Here is a 20,299-nt window from a genome sequence, read left to right as displayed (position 1 = left end):
CCCCCCAAGCTATAAAGTTTTTACAGACTTTACAACTTCATTTCAATCAGAAATGAGACTGCAGAGTTTCAGTATAAATTTTTAGAAAAAAACCCCAAAAACTTAATTCCCGCCACATCTTTTAAGGGCTGCCCATAGGAAGAAAGCTAAATTAGTATTAAGCACTCACGCTAGTTCTAGAGTACCACAGTGCCCTAAATTCAGTTATTTTAAAAGTCATTTAAGTTAAATACAAATAAAACCTCCACAAATTTAACACTTTAGCATTTATAGTCATATTTTGTCCAAGACTGTCACTTCTTCGTTTCAAAGCTGTGAACTGTGCAGTTACTGTAGGGCACGGGGAATACTTACCAGGGAAATGGCTTATTTTACGTAGAATGGGGTGAATATTGTGGGAAGACAAAGCAAAGCAGACTTGTGTCAGATAAATCAGATTGCTTTGTAAGCATAACGTTCTGTATTTGGTCAACACAAGGCAGAATTGTCATTAAAAAAACTGGAACAAAAGGGAAATTTTTTTGTTTTAAATTATTTAGCATATGTACAAATAGATAACAGGCATCTCCTTTTAAAGAAATCACTCTCTCCTATTTTGAGTACTTCGAGTACAAAGAATTGATAATAAAATTTGGTACATAATTTATTTTTTTCTAACTTCAATTCTTTTCTAAATTAAAATGATCATAATGCTGGAATAAATTAATGTTTGAAATGGAGTTTCCTGCATTTGAGGGAAACAATGTGCAGAGAACAAAAATATTCTATCATAAAATTTTTCTTTTAAACGTGCACATATTCACCCTAGCAACCTTCTATCAATTCTCTTATTGAGAAGCATTTTAAAAAATGCTAACTGCAAAAAACATTCAGTTAAATCATTTTCAACTTTGCTGTTAAACATAAACTAGATCACGATTTTGAACCCCTTTGCCTGCCTGTCCATCGTCGTCATCTGACTGCTGTTCCAAGTTTCGTGGATTACTGTATTCATATTCAATGGGCTTTGGATTATTGTAAGGGTAGCCATTATCATCAAAAAACCTTCGGAATGTGAACTCATAAAAAGCATGTTCAGGATGTTTCCCATTTTTGTACCATCCATTAAGGGTGTCATTTACATTCCCTTCCTTATCATCACTCCATAACTTATCTGGATCAACTGGATCAAAATTTGATGTGTCTGTTGGATAAGCAATTTTGGGAATGTAGAAAGCAGGCTGCCGTCGCAAATCACTTGAAAAATCAATAGTTTTAAAAAACGGATGCACTTTTATTTCATCTGCACCATTCTTGCCCAAGCGGTCTTCTGGCCCTCGGCAGAGTTTTATAATAAGGTCAGATGCCTCTGGAGTCAACTTAGCTTGGGGTGGAATATGAAGAGCTGTTTGCCAATTGATAACCTGCAAAACAGAAAAAAAATGAAAATCTAACAGAAAATAAAAGTGAAACCTGGAAATAAACTGTTCAAAACAGGAAAAAAGGAACACTGTTTTCAGACGGCAAACAGGTGCCTGGAAAGAAGTTTTTTGTCAAAAATGCAACAAAGACATACTTCTGACAGTTTTACTGTAATCTATTTTAGGTATTTATATAATCCAGAGTATTTTATCACCTCATAGTCTTTGCTATATTTATCCTTACAATAACCCTGTGAAGTTTGAGAGTACTGTTACTGTCATTATTCAAAGGGAGTACTGAGGCACAGGAAAACTAAGAAAGAAAGATGCACTTGTTTTGACACAAATAAATGCAAAGTAATTCATTTAGGAACAAAGAATGCAGGCCACGCTTACATGATGGTGGGACTTCATTTGGAAAACAATGACTCGGGGTCATGCTGGACCATCAAATTAAACTGAGCTCCCAGTGTGATATGATAATTTAGCAACCAGCCCAGTCTTTGGGTATACAAACAAAAGGATACAGAGAAGCAGGAAAACATAATGTTGTGTGAGATATTAGCGAGACCGGTACTGGGGTGTATTTCAAGTTATGGTGTCCAGATTTTACAAAGGACTAACTGGAAAGAGCTCCCAGACAGATTCAAGATCTGGAAAACTTACCTTACAGCGACAGATTACAGAAAGCTGATTAATGTATTTTACGCAAGAAGAAACTAAAATGAGACTTGATTACAGTTTACAAGCATTTCCAGGGGAAAGAAGAATTGTGGTAGTAGAGAACTCTAACATACTGTAAAAATTCAAAGACCAAAAACGGAAGCTAAACAAGGTTAAAAGTGAAGCTCAAAGTTTCACCTAAAACAGTAAATTTTACCTGGAACAAATTGCATAAGAATGTGACTGATTTTGTTACTCAAAGTATTTATAATGTGTTTCTTAAAGATATTTTCTAAAAATCAATCTGAAGTTACAGGTTTGATGCTGGAACTGGCAAAATTACTGTTGTTATCAATGTCACAACTTGGACAAATCAGTTATGTCAGTCAGACTGAAAATTCACAGCGATTCCATCTAGTCTTAAATATATGTAATAATAGTGTAGTAATACATACATTAGCATACAATATTACATGCCTATACATACACATACATACATATACACACATTAGATGCATTTCAATTCAACGTACAAATGCTTACATATAATTGTATGTGAACTTATATATTCATACAGTAAGTTCAATATACATGAATGCATTTATTCCAAGAATAAATCTGTGAGATTCTACCGAGTAAGACAGCATTAGCCATTTCTCTCTTGCAACTAACATTTTTACAGGGTTCACAAGACCTATAAACAGGGCTGAATATGTACTATGTTCTACATTTTCTTTTATTAACATTTTCTCTGCTGTACCTCAAAGCATCATTTATTTTAGTCAATCTGGACTAAATCTAGAAGGTGTTATATGACTATACGAGACTTGAGAAATAGTTATTAGTTTCTAATTCTGGGAGCAAGGGAGTGAGAGACAGAAACTGTTAAGTTCCTGTTCTGATGTCAGTAATGTCAGTTCAAAGTGACTAAAGGGTCAGCAAACTGTTTAAGAGCAGACTCAGGATCAAAATGGGTAAAAACACAACTCCTGACAAAGCATGAACAAATTAAGAACTCTGGAAAAACTTTTATAAAAAGTTTTATAAAGTGCCTCAATGAAGAATGCTCGGGTACTTTAGAAATACTAAATAATTTAGTGAGATACACTAATTAAATAAAAACTCACTAATTATACATAATCAGGAAACTAAGTAAAAGTATTGTACAAATCTGGACTCTGCTTTTTCAGCAAGGTGACATTTCCTACTGTTAACATCACATTTTTTCACATTACCTTCATTTGTGTTTCTGATGGTGTTTGTGCCAGGAAGGGAGGCTGCCCTACTAACATTTCAAAGAGAATTACTCCAACACTCCACCAGTCGCATAGCTGTGTATATCCTAAAACAAAAACAGATCTGTAAATAACCAAAACACTAGTACCATAACTCAGTCTTACATTTTAAAGTATAACAGAACACCTGCAGAATTCCTCTCTCGTTTTCTTTCATATATCCACATTAATAAGGCACTGATATCAATTTTTGGCAAAACATTGCTATTTCCTGTGAAAAAGTACTGATCTTCAGAATGCATCAGCAAAATGTTTGGACATCAGTCATTCTGCAGAGTGATGGAACTAAGGAAGATTTACCTACCTGTTCGCAACAGTACTTCTGGTGCAATATAATTAGGTGTTCCAACAAGTGAATGTGCCAAACAGCGTTGATGCTGGCGTGCTGCCCTACGCTCAAGTGGTTTAAGTCTATCTCCACACCTGCAACTGGCTGGATCACCCCATTCATTACTGAAATCCATACTGTCTTGACGTGGATGATCACCTGCAAAATTATAATAAAGACGTTAACATAGTGGGGGTTTTTACCCAGGTTCTTAATTAAACCCATGTTTCAATTTTTTGTTTCTGCTTTATGAGGAAAAAAATCTCTCTTAATGAAGCCCAGCATTTTGAAAATGAAACTGATGAGCATGAACCTGTAAAGCAGAGGTCAGCAACTTTTCAAGAGCTGTGAGCTGAAAGAGCCAGACTTGGGTACAAGGTGGGCTGATGTTCTGACTCAGCTTTTCCCTACTGCTGCTTTCCACCACACCCACAAATCCAACCTTGGGCACATATGTTGCTAACCCCTGCTCCAGAAGACTTAGAATACAGGTCTGTGCACTCTGCTGGGAAGCTGTTTTTATTTTGTTTTTAAAGTTGAACTTTGAATCAAAATAATTTTGGGGGAGCTGGGTGGGGGGGGAATAAATAATTTTTAAAGGGCAAAGCCCAAATCTCATCTTCTTTTCCATATTAAAGTGGGGCAAGGATGAGATGGTAACTGAAGATTGTTAAATCCATTCTGCTCTGCAAGAAGCAAAAAATCTCTGCAAATCCCCTGTATAACAGGGCTCAACAATATTTAGGAGCACAGGGCCACTTGCAATGTGGCCTATGCCGCCACCACCAGCGCAACAGCTGCAGTCACTGCTTCCCCTGCCACTGCCTCGCCCTGTCACCTGGCCACCACATTGGTAAAGCTCCTTATTGCCAAAATGCTGAAAAGTCCCCTACCTCAACAGGCTAGATCTGCTCTGCAAGCCATGGGTCACTGACCCCTATACTATATTTTATAAACTGTGAAGTAGGCTCTAAACTTGTAAGAAGAGAATCAATCAGGACGTTTGTTATATACGAGCAACACGTTGGAGACATAACAACTCTTGGGTAAAATATTCAAAATACTGAACTGCATTATGAGCCTACCTCCTGATTTAAAAATTAGCTGGATCAAGGCCAAGGAAGTTTCTGGTTAGGGACATGATTTCTAGTATAAAACCCCTCACCTACACATAGTAATATCAGTATAACTGATCCCCTTCTCTTCTAGGAATGAGGTATGCAATGTTATATTTTGGTACAACTAAACACTGGTTACATAATTTTGTTGGTACCCAAATATTACAGCGACGGGTGTTCTGACTTTTAGATGTAAACTGTCACAATCACTCTTTTTTATTATTCATCTATCAGCATGGAATGACATCAGTTCAGGTAACCAAAACAACCTCATGTATTTCTCTTACCACTCTGGTAGTATTTGGAATCATGGGTCCATCGAAAACCTGTACAAAGCCCGAAGTCAGTCAGTTTGATATGACCATCGCGATCGATCAAAATGTTATCGGGTTTAATGTCCCGGTGAATAAAACCCATCTTATGAACACTTTCAACCGCACAGGTGAGCTCTGCAGTATAAAACCGTGCCAGGTTTTCTGGAAAGACACCCATTCTAATTAAAAGACTCATCATATCGCCTCCTGGAATGTAGTCCATTACAAAATACAAGTTGTCTTTATCTTGGAATGAATAATATAGGCGAACCACCCACTCATTATCAGCCTCTGCAAGGATATCACGCTCAGCTTTAACGTGAGCAACTTGGTTCCGAAGGAGCACATCTTTCTTCCGCAAGGTTTTCGTTGCATATAAAGCATTAGTGTCCACTTTTCTTGCTAGGCAGACTTCTCCAAATGCTCCAACCCCAAGAGTCTTAATCTTTACAAACATTGTTTTGTCCATTTTAGCCCTTCTGAGACGAATGTAATTAGACTCCTTCTGACACAGCATCTTTCTCATCTGATCCCGGGCTTCAGGGGACAAGCCAACCTATACAACAAACAGAGCTTGTCTGTCAAGTGAACAGCATCATTCCTTTGTGGCAATCATCATACACACAGGAGGGTCAGGCAAAGTAAATCAAATACTTAAAACATAAAATGGGGAGCAGTTATCCAGGGGGTTTTTTCTTTTTACATTAACACATACTAGGAATCTATGAAACAAAAGTAACAAGACAAAATGTGCAATCTAAAGAACATTTAACAGCCAAACGCACAAGGTGCCATGCACCACCAGACTCTTGGTTAGGAAGGGAATGGGGTGTGGTGGAAGAGAGGACAAGGTGATGGCAGTTGCCTTCCATTCCCTTCTAGAAGCAACTGGATTGCTGGGTTGAAGGAAAGCCAACTGGTGACCCACCCTGCTTCACAGATGCACTTCCCATGAATATTATTGATTAGCCTAGAAAATACTCTAGATACTCAATTTTAATCGATCCTAGTTGTCTTAATTCAGAAAAGTGATTATTGGAGTCATACTTTGTTTAATTCTTGACATAGTTAAATGAACATACTGTTCTGCAGATTTTCCAACTAAACCACCCAGTCTGTTTCTCCGCACACTTAATTACTTATGTTTGTGTTTTCATTTGCTTAATTTAAAAAAGCAACTTTCCCAGGGTTCTAGCCCTTTCCTGCTTCTTATGAATTATAAAGAAGGCCTGAACAGTTTTTCTGCTTGTTTCTAACCCTTAAAATTCAGGTGCTGTCTATTCTGTAAGACAATGAGTTGGCAGAAGACTTAAGCCATTCTGTGTGGCCCCCCTCACCTACTGCACTGTGCCATGTGGGATTACCCCCAAACCCCCAGGCCTTAGGCTCCCTCAGCACATCCTGCCCTGTCCCACACCCAGAGCTGGGGACAAGAAGCAGAAGCGGGAAAAGGGAAGGGGAGTTTGTAGTAGGCCTGTGCAAATAGGGAAATACTCAATTCATAGGACAGAGATCAATTCGGAGATTCGGATCACTGTCCCAAACTGATTAGGCCAAATCGGCTTTGGAAGATTTGACGCCAATTCAGAGACATTTGCTGATTTGGCCATAGACTATAATAGGAAATCACTGAAATACCTTTAACTTCATCATTTTTTGGCAGATTTGGATGAAAACACCCAGGATGGTAGCCCCTTCTGAGGGCATGAGGCCTGCCAAGTTTCAAGGAGATAGGTGCAGGGGTTTCTGGGAAACTGCACCTCAAGCTTCTGAAAGCAAAACTCATGACATGTGACTTTTTGTGTGTGCTAAGGCACAGTGCAATAAAAACAGCAGGGATGGTAGCCTGTAACAGGGGGCCTTCCCAATGCCGGTTAGACCTCCACCCACCCATCTGTTTCTGGGCCAGCCGCCCGCCCCTCTTTTGCTCAGGCAAAAACAGCTCATGAAATGTACGGAAAGACTGCAGACAGAAGCGTATATGCTGTTTCTACGTCCCTCCCCCAGAGCACTGATTGGAAGGGGACTCAGGGAAAGATCACAGTCACTGGCCATCTACAGATGTCAGTCTCTCTCCCCCTGCTCCTCGTCCCTCTTCTCAGCTTCTGTTCCCCTGCAAGACTGCCTTCCGAATCTCCAAATCTTTTCCAAATCAATTCGGAGGCTTTTTTGTCTCCTGATTTGATTCGAATTCGGTGATTGGGCCTCCAAACTGGGCAACCGAAGCTTCGCACACCCCTAGTGTAGCTCCTGGCAGCTGTTGATGCTGGAGCTATGGGAATAACAGGAGACAGGCAGGATCCATGAGTTGGACAGCCCTAGAATGCATGGTTAATAAGTACTATTAAAATGACTATTTCGTTCATAGCTTCAATGACTCTCCTTTTCAAGCAATTACTGTTTGATCACCATGCTTATGTCAAGCCTCTACTACTGTTTTTCCTAGCCTCTCATCTTCATCACTTCTCTCACTCCCCTACTCTTAAACTAACCAGGACCAAACTCACTTGCTGGCCTTATTTCCCAAACTGCCTTGAACGCCACACTCTTACCATCACCAACATTCAGTCATAATCTAGAGGTTTTTCAAGTTCTCCATCGTCATTGTTTTTTCCAGGCAGTAACAAAATCTTGCCTTTCTTCTTCCATAACATCTAAAATTCTTAAGGCACTATTCCTAATGCAGTAGCACCTGACACCGTGAGGACTGGGGAACCACTATTTTAAACAATCTACAAACACAGGGTAAGAAAAAGCTACTGCCCAGAGTATATACCTTAGTATGACAAAGAGAAACAAGGAGAACAAGAGTAACAAAAATATGGCAATATGGTTATACAGGTAACTACTGCGCCCGAGTTTGGGTTTCTAAAGTTATATTCTTTTTAATAACCAAAAAAAAAAAGTCACCTATCCAAACCTGTACACTAGGCAATTGTAGCTGATTATTTGTGGGCATCACAGCAAAGAAAGGTGCTAGTACAGCTAGGTGGGTATTTTCTAATCAAATGATTTTAATTTAAAAAAAATGTCAGTCAGTCAGTCAAAAAAGAATCTCGAGGAAGAAATATATTAGGGTTTCAACAAAACTGAAATTTGAAAAAGGTTTCTTAGATCCAGGATGGAATTTTTGGACAAAACCAGAAAGAGACTGTGCCTTAGACAAAGCCAACAGCTTAGTTGTTAGGACAGTCGCATGAGATGTGGGAGACTAAGGCTCTGGTTTTGGTTTGCCTAAGGACAATCAGATCCTTGAACAAAGATTTCCCACATCCCAAAGCGGTACTAGTCTCCCTGAGCCACTAAGTTATTCAGCTGTGAAGAAATCCCCCTCTCAAGAGGTTTTTGCAAAAAAAATAAGAAAGGCCTCACAGGCTCCTCTAAATTTTTTAAACAATGAGAAACCTGTTTCCTAACCAGCTCTACTCTCACAAGGAGATTTAAAACCTGAGGCATGGTATGTTCAGATAAAAGTCATGGATCCAGCCCCTCACTATCTCCCATCTTTCTTGGTTACCGCAATTTACTGCTCTATGACTTCATTTACACCTCATGTGCTCTATCAAAACTCTGCTGCCAAGATCATTTTCTCTGACCAAACTATTCCACCTTCTTTAGTCACAGTGCTGGGCTCTACCTCTTCCACTGGATCAAATGTAAAAATATCACAGTAAAAACCTCCAAATTTGTGCTCCTCATAACAGTAATATTTCATATTGCATCCTGATCACTTTGTTCCACCAAAATTCCCCAGATCAATATCCGATCTGTCATATTTTCCCAGAAATGGCTTCACACTTTCTTCCACATCACCTACTACAATTATAACACTTTTTCACAATCTGAGCTGTGAAAAATTCTCTCTCTCAACTCACTTCTACCATGACATCTACAAAAAACCAAACAGTCCCCCATTAACAATTCTTATAAATAAATACATTAAATGTAAACAAACACTTTATCTCCAGCACTACAATGTGCTGAATAACCACACCACCTCCACCCCCCCCTAGTCTTGTTCATACCTATATCATGACTAATTCAGCTTATACATTCTTCTGGGCAAAGATGTTTTGGAGAGGTGCCAGGCACACCTTTTTCACCATCAGACACAAGAGAATGATAACAGAAGCAACTGCATATTGTATACCTTCAAAACACATGACTACTTCACCTCTAAGACACAGTTGCATTCTCAAGATACCCATTCTCCAATAAATAACTTCCATAAGATATCCATCTACCTCTGCCACTGAAGAACTTGCACTCAGTGTAACATTTTAGTGGCCTTTTTGCTCACTTTCCCTACAGAAGGAGAATAATGGGAATATAACCATAAAAATCTCCCTGGTATAAAAAAAAAGAAACTTGTTTTGAGAGGACCGCTTTAAGTATGCAGGGAAAAAAAATTATGAATGTCATCATAAGTAATAACTATGCTTACACTATTGTTGAGCAGACTCAGTTAAGTGCCCTAAGTAAGAAAGGAAAGTGAGGTTTGCAAATCAAAATTAGTGATGATCTTGCACTCAAATACCCAAAAGTAATTAAAAAAAACAAAACAGTTTCATGCTTTAGTTTTGATGCAGGTACACATGCAGAGACCTATAGAAGAGGGACATGCTATTCTTAATATAATGCTGTTGCTCCAAAGTCTTACTTGCCTACATAGTAATGGAGGCTACAGAGGTCAGCAAAGCTTCCAACACCTTAACAGTTTAAATCAGCTGTTAGTGAAAGTGAAAAGGAAAGAAAGATGACTAAGAATAAAGATCCTGAGAAACTTCAAGGAAGAAGTTTTACTAAAACTTACACAGGCTGCAATTAAGCAAACACTAGTATAATAATAGTTTAAATAAAGGCTTTAAAAGAACAGGATAATAGAGATGTAAAAGAGTCATTTCAAGATGGCAGCTCAGTCAAGCCAATACATCTTTTAACAGATTCAGTCAAAGGATCTCTATCAACTTAAAAGTATATTTGTGTCAAATTCTTTTCAGTATTATTACAAATTAAAAAAAAAAAAAATCACTATTTTAAGATAACAGCTAAAATGATCTATTTTTCCCTCCAATTTTAACTTCTGTTCTGTGCCATCTGTGTGGATCTTTACACAACAGTTTTCTTTTTAAATAATAAACTGTAATTGTAAAAAAATGCAAATGTAGGTAGACAGAATCAAGGGTAGGTTTAACATATATAGACAGTTGAAATTCAAGGTCAAGCTAGTTTCATCTTCATTTCTGAATACTGTGAAGAAACCTAAAATAACCTGGTAACGCTAGTTTATGCACAACCATACAAGGAGTTACTTTCCCAGTTCCATGAGTACATGTTCCATTAAACTAAGTCTTAAATACTCCACCCAAAATCAAAATATACTGGGCTCCAGATACTATTTTGCCTCTACAATTTCTTAAAGTGGAATCTTAGATACCTAACTCTACCTAAGCTCTGTTGCAATCCAATTCTGTTCTAAAACGTGCATAACTTCTGAATTCTTCAAATCCTTAGATGGAGAAATGCCACACAGACAACTATTTGACACCGACATGTAAACGCAACAGTGCCCACCATTTTAGCCTACGGGCTAAAACATTCATTGCTCATGAAGTGAAAGCTCTGGATTTTAGGCCCTCCTCATGCTCCCAATGCTGTTTATCCAACCACTAAAGCTGGTAATCCTTTCCAACCAACGGCCCAGCTTCAACAATAGGGGTGCAAGTTGTTCTCAGCTGTGCCTACCAATAATACCCTGATGGTTAAGGCATTTTGAAGGATTGAGAATCACTGGGTTCAAATCTTCTAAGGGCCAGGTGGACACAGAAACCAACGTCTCATTTGCAAAGTAAATGCCTCGACTCCCAGGCTACTAAGCAAAGGGCAGGCACCATTACCACCCTCCACCCCACTTCTCACTTTACACTGAAATCAGTTTTGCTACCCGCCAGTTAGATGTACTGCTTCAGATATGTCTCCCAACAGACAAGACTAGGATAGGTCTCTGGGGGCATACTAAATGCATAGAGAGAATGGACGAGGTATATCTCCCCGAGTAGAACTGGATTCACACACCTGAGGTGAAAGACATACTTTTGGGGCTAGTGATAGCAAAGACTTAGATATAGGTAGAACAGAATCTGAGTGATGGTGGCCTGATCCTACATTTCTTATGTGCCCAGAACACCCAGGAATACTGAACAGCAAGTTTGTACAGGATGGAAGATCATATTCTCAGACATTTAATGGGAGGTGACTGCAACATCTAAAAATGGAACGAATTCTCCACTTTCAAATATCGTATTTGTATAATTTCTGCTGTTTGCCATGTGCCTTTTGAATTATGTATAACTAGTCATGTAAAGTACATTTTAAAAACTAAGCTTCTTAAACAACATCACATATTTGTACAAACAAGCTGGTGAAAGCAAATGGGGTAATTATCTGGGGCTCTATTAATGGTCACTTCTTCCTAAATTGCATCTAAAAAAAAAATTAAAATTAACATTTATTTTTCACTCTTGGGGACTAATCACTTTTCCAACCCAGGATTGGCAGTGCCCATGGAAAATTTTTTAGCCATGCAGCTAAATATTAATGAATCTTATAATAATTTCCTTTCTTTAAAAAAAAGATTATTTCCTTTAAAAAGGCAAATCAACCCACATTAAATAGTATTTTAAAACCTTATTCTCTATAGAGAAGCACTGGACATCCCTAAACACTGAAGAGCTAGCTGTTCCTCAAACAAAGAGAAGCACATCTGCAATTAATATAAATTTTGTAAAATTCATACCCCCAAAAGCAGTTCCATTCAAATATTAAGAAGAAAAGTTTTTTTTTACCCTCATCATTTCATTCTCTAGTTGTTTCTTACGATGCAATCGCTGCTGATGACACTTTAGTATGTTTTCCACATGTTGTTCCATGAAGAATTTAAAGGCCTGAGGAGAATAGCTTTGAATACGAGACTCTCTTCGTTCTTCATCCTTCTTGTTTTTCCTAACTGGAACAGGTGAGGTTGTTATTTGTTTCTTCTCCTTATCTGCTCCATCAATGCATTCATAATTCTTTTCACTCTCGTCTTCTTTAGGCAAAGCAGACTGATCATCTTTGCTAGGTTTGGTTCCTGACTCATAAGGACCGATAGACTGAGTCTGGTGCAGCAAGTGTTTTGGGTAAGGTGGTGGAGGACCTTGGTAATTAGGAGCCTCTGTAACAGGAGACATAACTGTCATATTTGTAGATGGACCTTCAGAAAACGGGATGGGCTGGACTGTCTGCACTGGTTGTGGCATCCAGGAAGGGTGAGTTGGTGCTAAGGCAGTCTGCAGCTCTGGCTTTAACACACGCATACTTTTTACTGGCTGCTGAATGGGAGCTGGTGTTATAGCTGTTACTGTAGTGGCTGAAGGCTGAGAATTACCAGAGTGACTCTGTCTGTTTCCATGATGGTTATTAAAAGAGTTTGACCTTACTGGAATGTTAGGTTGCCACGTAGGGATTTCGTGTCCATTGCCAGGTGATGACTGGGGCTGTGTAGCTGAAGGCTGTGACCAGGATGTTGGTATACCAGCTACATTTATATTATAAAGTTCCATGTTGTGGCTGTTTCTATTTGGCACCATCATAGACTGAGGAATATTTCCATTGGTGTATGCTGAAGGAGGAGCAGATCCTCCTGCTTGCATCTGCAAAGCTGTCGGACTTTGTCTGTTAGTTGGGGAAATAGGATATGGAGGAGGAGGTGGTTGGCGATTCATTGAGTTCCCAGATACAACGTTCTGATGAACCATGAAGTCTGTCTGACAATTGCCATTCTGCATTCCAGCTCTTCCTGATGGAAAGCTAAACTTACTACCAGCAGAACTCTGCATGATGATTGGTTGCCTGCCAATGGGAACAGAACCAATACCTCTCTGGCCCTGTGTAGATGTGCTTATGGGTGGAGGATTCATAGGTGGGGGTGGATAGCCATCTGGCCATGCTCCTGGTGGCACTGGTGAAATGCGGGAGATCATGTATTCCATACTTCCAGAATAACGTTTTGTTTGAGAATTTGGTTCCCAGGAAGAAGGTGGCGGAGTTGTTCCTCTTGGTGGAGGAGTCTGCCCTCTAGGTGGTGGGGGAGGGGGTGTAACACTCCTCATCTGTGGTGGAGGTGGTGGATTCACTCGCTGTCCATTGACAGAATGAGCCTGAGCAAATGCTGTTATTCCAGAACCAGATAAAGGCCTTCCTACATCTGACTGAGAACTAGGGCTTTCTGAGCGGTAAACTACACCATCTCCCAGTGGAGGGCCGTGTCGCTGAGGTACCAAGGACTCTTTAGAACCTTTCCAGCTCTGTTTGCGGTTAACTGATTGCTGTACACCACCTGCTTTTACAAGGGGGAAAAAAAACAGCAAATATTTTAAAAGAATTCTACATACAGCCAGAAATAGTTTACTTCTCTACTAAGTCAATCACTTCTTATTAGGCAAATACATTACTTCTATTACATAACTAATACAAGTGAAACCTATAGCATCTCTCTCAAGATTTTTTTTGAATAATAAGAAAGCTATAGATATCTATCTATTGATATATATTTATATATTTCATTAGGAAACACTGAATAAATAAAAAGTTATCAACCTATATTTTACACCAATTTTATCAGTGATATTTACAATCTTACATGCACAAAACTCATTTATATTCTTGATCAGTTCAGGGCCTTTAAGCAAGTAAGGTAGTCAGCTAATGTGCTGATAGGACTTGTATGTTTGCAAATAGGCTCAAACAAATTTCCAGTTAAACTTATTCAGTTCATCATATGCAAAGTTCTATTAATTAAAAAAATGCATTTGCTGGAAGATGCACCATGGTTATTGGTAAGAAAAATTTAAGGATAGCAGGAATCAAACTGAATGCATTCACAAAGCCCAATTCAGCACTGAATTCTTAATTTCAACTCCATTTAGATTTAGCAGTTTTGCCAAATACCAGGAATTAATTATAATATAAATTTGTTATATGAGCAGGTCTCTCTCTAATCTAAGAGATCATTTTTTTCAAGACTATATTGAGATTTTTAAATATATTTATTTTTAGAGCTGAAAGTCATGTTTCCAAATCAGTGCTTAAGGTTACGTTATATAAGTAAAACATTACTGTCAAAATCTAGCATTTCATCACAAGTTTCATACAAATTCCAGTTACCCTATTTATTTGGGTTGAAAGAAAATAAGCTGAAAACAAATGTCCTTTTCTAATACTGATAATTTATGAGCAAGAAAACAGCACAGTTACATCATTCAGCCCCTGGCTTCAGTCACCCAGAAGCTAAACTGATTTTTTTTTAAGTTTACTAGGCAGCATTTAAAAAAGTAAATACATTTAAATGCATATTACAAAACTGTCCAGAACAGTGCCCCAGTGTATTAATGCACCTTAGGGCAAGTTATAATAGCACAAAAGCAAGCACAAATCATGGCTACAATTGAGTTTCCAATATAAGCTCCAGTTTGGCTTATCTAAAAATCTGCAAAAACACAATATCAGCCTTAAAAATATTAGGCTAGGTCTGGGACTAAACTGGAAGCAGAGCAGACAAGGGGCTCCTGAAGTAGACACCATAAAATGGATTATTCAAAATACAACAACAATAAAATATATGGCAACTTGTGGCAGAAGTAAAGTATACAGAAAAAGAAAAACTATGCTATTATTGATCTTTAAAGCTGAGATGCAGTGCCTGCTCCCCGACATCAGTTGCAAATTAAAATTCAGGGTTAAGTAACACAAATCACAAATTTTAGAAAGTAGACACAAAAAAAGAGAAATCAAAACACGATTTCTTGTGAGACATACTGAAAACATACCCTAAAAGCTCATGTTCATATTTTAAAAAGGATTTCTCACAATTTTCTCCATTAAAAAAAAATGGTATCTCAATCATCTACTTCAAAGTTAAATATATGTCCCACATTCCGTCTCCTCAAATTATGAGTGGACAATGGAAATGTTTGACTGTTTAACATTTCCTTCCTATGAGAACACACACATTGTGTTATTAAGTTACTGGATACACATACCTGGTGGTTTCATGCCTGCATTAACAGGTCTGGCTGCTGCTGCAACCATCTGTTCTCGACGAGGATCCTGGTAGCTCATTTTACTAATGAATTCAATTGCTGCTTCTATGCTACGGCTGTTAGTTTGCCTAAGAGCTTGTACAACCATATCCTAAAGGGAAAGTAAAAAAAAAAGTTTGTTTTTTCACTACCAGAAGGAGAGAGTCAAAAGCCCTGCAGCTGAAATTTTGAAAATCCAGCAGGATTTAGCCAGGCATCCTCAATTCTAACAAAATTCGTGACTAAACTCCCTTTACCACTTCCAAAAAAACCCAAAAAACAAACAAACAAAAACAAAAAGCCTCTCTCTGAGCAAACTGAGTAACTGTACTAGCATCACATAACCAGATGCTCAAAAAAAGGTTACCTTGTAAAGCATCACACTGAACTAGCCAAGTTGTCTGAACCTCATAATTGCTATTACAATCACTTTGGTCATACACCTGCACATTATGAAGAGGCAATGACCTCTGCATAATTAAGATCGTAATCAGCGTCCAGTACAAATCTCCAGTTTAGCCCTCCATACAGCTATGGCTTGAAAAAACTGCCTGGCTTGAAAACTGACTGATTTCCTGAATGTTTCTGAAAGGTTACAAGTAACAAATTTTACCTAGAAAATCTGAATTTTGTCTAATGCTCGTCTTTTAGTTCAAAATGGCCTTTAAACTTCAAACCTTCTATCTACCTACACTTTCTTAAAAAGTGATGTATTGAAACTGTTTGAAGAAAACAAGCTGATACCAAGCAACGTTAATAATCATTACTGCTGATAAATTTAGGCCCTGTTCTTTTTTTTCGGTATGTAAAAGGAGGCTTCTGCCACTGAACTTCAGTACGAGGAGGGTCAAGAACTATAAGAGGGATTCTCAAAGGAGCCAATTTCAGATTTTCAAATTCAGACTCATTTGAAATGTTCTGAGGCGCATTTGCTTAGCTCTCCCAGATTCATTTGAAATACTCCATCTACATGATTAAGTATGTTGTCTTCTACTGACTAATTGCAACTTTGGAAAAATAAACAAAAACAATATAAAGGGCCTTTTTACAGGTAACAAGGAGATTTCATGCACCTCAAATGATAAAAGCTCATGGGAAAAGACCAATCCAGTTCTGCCAAAGTATATTTTACTACGGAGTGCAGGCAGCCTGTAACAATAGCTAGTGTTGATCCCCCTAGTAACTACAGCAAGCATTCTAATGCTTTAAGAAGTTTAAGATTCATTCTTTTTGAGATTATTTAAAAACAAATATCTGAGACATCTCTTACTGTGAAGTAGCTTACGTTTCTGCTCCCATCAGACATAGAATCATATTACTTGATTTTTTTTTTTTTTAAACTCAAGCAGATTTAACCTGGGCAACCACTTCATGGTTTCTTAGTCTACAGCAATGAATACTTGATAAATGCCAGGACATTTGATACTGCTATTGGTTCACATGATGTATACTTCTGAATATACAAGGAAAACACTGCTTGACAACTAGATACATCCTTCACCATTGAACATAATGGAAAAGAGAGAGCCTTATAACATCCAAATTTGTAGTGAACAATTTCAAATAACAAAAGCAAGCATGCTGAGTTCATACACTATTTGTAAGTGCTGATGAGCTGACTGTGATCAATTCTTACAAGAATATCAAGGAGATTTTTGCTCGTACAGCCACTAGGGAATAACAGATTTTAGTTTCTAGATATTATTTGATAAGCCATCATTTTTCTGTCAATGTAATAACCTAGCAAACTATTTATATAGTTAAGTAGTCTTTATTTACCTATATATAAAATTTATTTACCTTTATATACCTTACTATATAAACACTGAATTAAAAATGTAGGCACACAAAGTAAAAAAACCCAAAAAAATTACAAAAAGATTAAAAAGTTACAATTCATGTTGCCATGACAATAGAATTATCCTGTTTGCGGAATTTAAAAGAAAATAAAACTTATTTAAGGGCATCAGATCTTACTACTCACATACCAGTAAAGCCCAGAGGAGTCTTAAAGAAATTAATACTTTGTCACTACACACAGCTGTCCCAGAGTAGGACATGATGACAACAGTAATCAACACAAAATATTTCTAAGGGATAATTAACATACATATTAAAACTGACTGGCTTCAATAATTAATTCTACCGTAAAAGTACACAAGTTTGACATGCAACTAAAAAGACTAGGGGTGCACCAATAAAGAATTTTTTGACCAACACCGATGGCCGATTATTAACTAGCCATATCGGCCAATACTGATAGCCAATTCACAGGAATGCAGCCTGGCAGCTTCGAAAGCGGAGTCCTGCCAATAAGTCTGTGGGAGAGGGAAGGGGCATGGGTAGGGGAGCAGATCAAGGCCCTCACAGCGAGGAAGGGAGTGAAGCAAGGGCAGGCATTGCCAAGCTGGGGCGGAACGCAGGGTGGAGCTGCGGGCAGCTTGTCTAGAGAGTGTGGGGAGATTGGGCAGCTCCCCGCTGTTGGATGCACCACCAGGGAAGACATGGGGGGGTCATATGCTTCTGGATCTGTGCATGGGGCGAGGGTGAGCTGCCCACTAAAGACTCGGGGCCAGGGGCTATGCCAGCCTCCCCGCAGAGAAGAGCTAAGCCAGGGCTGTGCTCAGGGTGGGCTCAGCTGCATGGGGTGGGTGGCAGTGGCGGTAGCACTAGGGGGAGGCTTGGGGACCTATGGCCACCCCAAAATTCCCTGTAGCCCCCCCTAGTGCTGCCACCGTCCACCCCACACAGCTGAGACCGCCCCACCCGCCCTGTTGCTTCTGTTTACAAAACTAGAAAAAGTCTTGAATTAGAGACATATAGGTGTGCTTCATCAGCTGATGAAGAAACAAGCAAAACCTAATGTAGATTTTTTTGCGTTATTTTTTATATTTCTTGTAAATAACTATAGCACAGTAACACACAAGATGCATGAGCCCAAACTCAAGCAAGCCTTGGCAGCCAAGAGAAGGAGAAATTGAGATTTATATATTTAAGTGAACTAGGATCTTGCTCAGTTGTATTTTTTGAAAACTACAGATTTCAGTTCAGCCACAAATTCTGAATCCCACCCCAATCTGGAATGTTAAGATAGGCAAAAAACCTTTATTTTTCCATGTGGGCAGTCATGGCTAACTCTTAACTACACTTACTTGAAGTATTTACTAATATCACCACTGAGCAGAATACTGCAACATGGCATACAAAGTCCCTGCCTAAAAAATTTCAAGTGAACTAGCACAAATTATTTTGATTCTTTGGTTTATTTAAGACTAGCCTGCTACTATAGCTTCTGGTCACTATTGTAAATAATTATCAGAACCATTCCTTCAGAACTGCATCTTGACAGTTTTAAATCAATATTGATGTGACAATATTTTTTGAACATGGAGGATCTGAGATCTGCACTCATTTTGCATGCCAAGTTTTGTGCTGATTTTCACAACAAATGCATGTATAAATGACTAATTAAATCCCACTAGTATTCATAGAGTTATACTGTAAACATACACAAAGTTGTCTACATGATTATTTTTTAAATCCTAGATTCCTGGAAACCAAATATTCTGTCAGTAGATCACATCGGATTCTTTCACCTATTAAAATAAAATAACGGAAACAAGTGCAAGAGATAGTGGAGTACAGGACATGATTTTAAACAACTACAAAACAATCATCTCAGCTGTATGCTTATAACAAGCTACAGTACAAACTTTCAAAAGACATCCTTATGGGACTTCACTACAATTTCTATACTTCCCCTGAAAAGACACTACTTATATTTAAGTTACATTTTATTTATGCATATTCACTGTCCAGAATAGTAAGATGACAAATGCAACCGTGTAGTATTAACATTCAGTCAAGAACAATTCTTTTTATTTTCATATCTAAATTGCTGCCAATTACAAATTATTAAATGCTAGTTTACAAGAAAAGTAAAAGCATTTCAGCCTTAGTTTTGGTTTCCTTACTATACAAGAACTTAACAATTCTTAACTACAACATATTTTGATCAGCCTAATGCAAAATTCCATTAGAGCACTCCAAGGAAAATTCCAGACTTTGAGAAATTTACTCCTCTCTACACAAGGGATAATGATAATTAAAGCCAACTAGCACTAATCTTATGGAAAGAACAGTTTATTCTGGATGCAGGGGAGGTGGGGAGGAGGGGGTAATAAGGCTATTTTTCTGCCACTAGCAAGTTAATTCCTTTTTTCATATTTTTTGCTAGGTAACAGTTAAAAACAAACTGGCATTTCAAGGAATCAGTATGCCAATCATACATATGCTACTTAAACGGTAATTACAAAAACTTCATACAACTAAAATATGTATTTCTGTAATATCTGGCAAAATATATATCCTTAAAATAATTTTACCTCATCAAACCCAGCAGCTTGTAGGTCTTGAAGCATCTGTCGATTGACTTCAGAAGTTCCTTTGGCTGAAGAGTTGGTTTCATTTGCAAAAGGCAGAAGGGAGTTCCGAATTTCCTGCAATGCTTTATGATACGTTACAAATTTGGGGGGATTTCGGCCTTGTCTGGGATCTTCAGTTGATATTTTACCCATATTGTGTTCAGCCTTGGCAGCATCTGAGGGCTTAGGTAAATTCCTAAGGCTCTCTCGTATTTCTTGTAACATTTGCCGGCTGCTGCCAGTGTAGTTACTGGCAGGGAAAGTCTTAGGCCTCATTTGTCTATACCCTTCTGGCTTCTCGCTTCTCTTCATGAAAACATGTATATAAGCAACTGCCACCAGGATTCACAGACACGAAATCCAAATATGGCTGGCTGGTAATTTCCCAACTCACTTTTAAAAGCAGCAATGAAATATTCGCTATTGCCTGTGGTTCCAGTTGAGCTGAAATTCTTTCCGCCCCAAGTCAGCTACCCTGTAAAAAAAAGCATTCCAGTTACACATGCAGCTACCAGCAGGAAGTTTATTTGCAATGAATTTGTGCAATATTTCATCTATATTTACTAAAGCCATCATAAGCAACTTGTTATTTAGGCAGTCTTTAACAGATGTAAATCACAGGATATTTAGTCTTCTGCT

General features: G+C 38.3%; 1 protein-coding gene across 2 annotated transcripts; it reads right to left on the bottom strand.

Moving 5' to 3' along the window:
* Position 1: 1 nt before the first annotated feature.
* LATS1 (large tumor suppressor kinase 1) lies at positions 2-20,150 on the bottom strand. 2 transcript variants are annotated; one of them, XM_019550094.1, is made up of 7 exons: positions 19,622-20,150; positions 15,198-15,348; positions 11,964-13,498; positions 5,092-5,674; positions 3,663-3,845; positions 3,299-3,405; positions 2-1,403 (listed from the first exon to the last, which is right to left on the bottom strand). In XM_019550094.1, exons 1-7 carry the CDS (start codon positions 19,970-19,972, stop codon positions 897-899), a joined length of 3,417 nt encoding a protein of 1,138 aa, XP_019405639.1. In that variant the 5' UTR covers positions 19,973-20,150; the 3' UTR covers positions 2-896. The 2 variants fall into 2 exon arrangements, with proteins under 2 accessions (XP_019405639.1, XP_019405641.1); XM_019550096.1 differs by having other exon boundaries at positions 11,964-13,495.
* Positions 20,151-20,299: the final 149 nt, after the last annotated feature.

This window comes from Crocodylus porosus, unplaced genomic scaffold (genome assembly GCF_001723895.1).
Source record: "Crocodylus porosus isolate Cpor-Errol unplaced genomic scaffold, CroPor_comp1, whole genome shotgun sequence".
NCBI classification, from domain to species: domain Eukaryota; kingdom Metazoa; phylum Chordata; order Crocodylia; family Crocodylidae; genus Crocodylus; species Crocodylus porosus.
Note: the sequence above shows the minus strand (reverse complement) of the source record. Positions and strands in the feature narration are given on the sequence as shown.

What these genes read in the sequence shown, in the direction of transcription:
- LATS1 (XM_019550094.1), bottom strand. Translation starts at nt 19,972, where the DNA reads ATGAAGAGAAGCGAGAAGCCAGAAGGGTATAGACAAATGAGGCCTAAG. An exon ending in TGCAGGCATGAAACCACCAG is followed by an intron (nt 13,499 to 15,197) that starts GTATGTGTATCC and finishes CCCTTGTAAAAG; the next exon opens with CAGGTGGTGTACAGCAATCA. An exon ending in CATCAGAAACACAAATGAAG is followed by an intron (nt 1,404 to 3,298) that starts GTAATGTGAAAA and finishes TCTGTTTTGCAG; the next exon opens with GTTATCAATTGGCAAACAGC.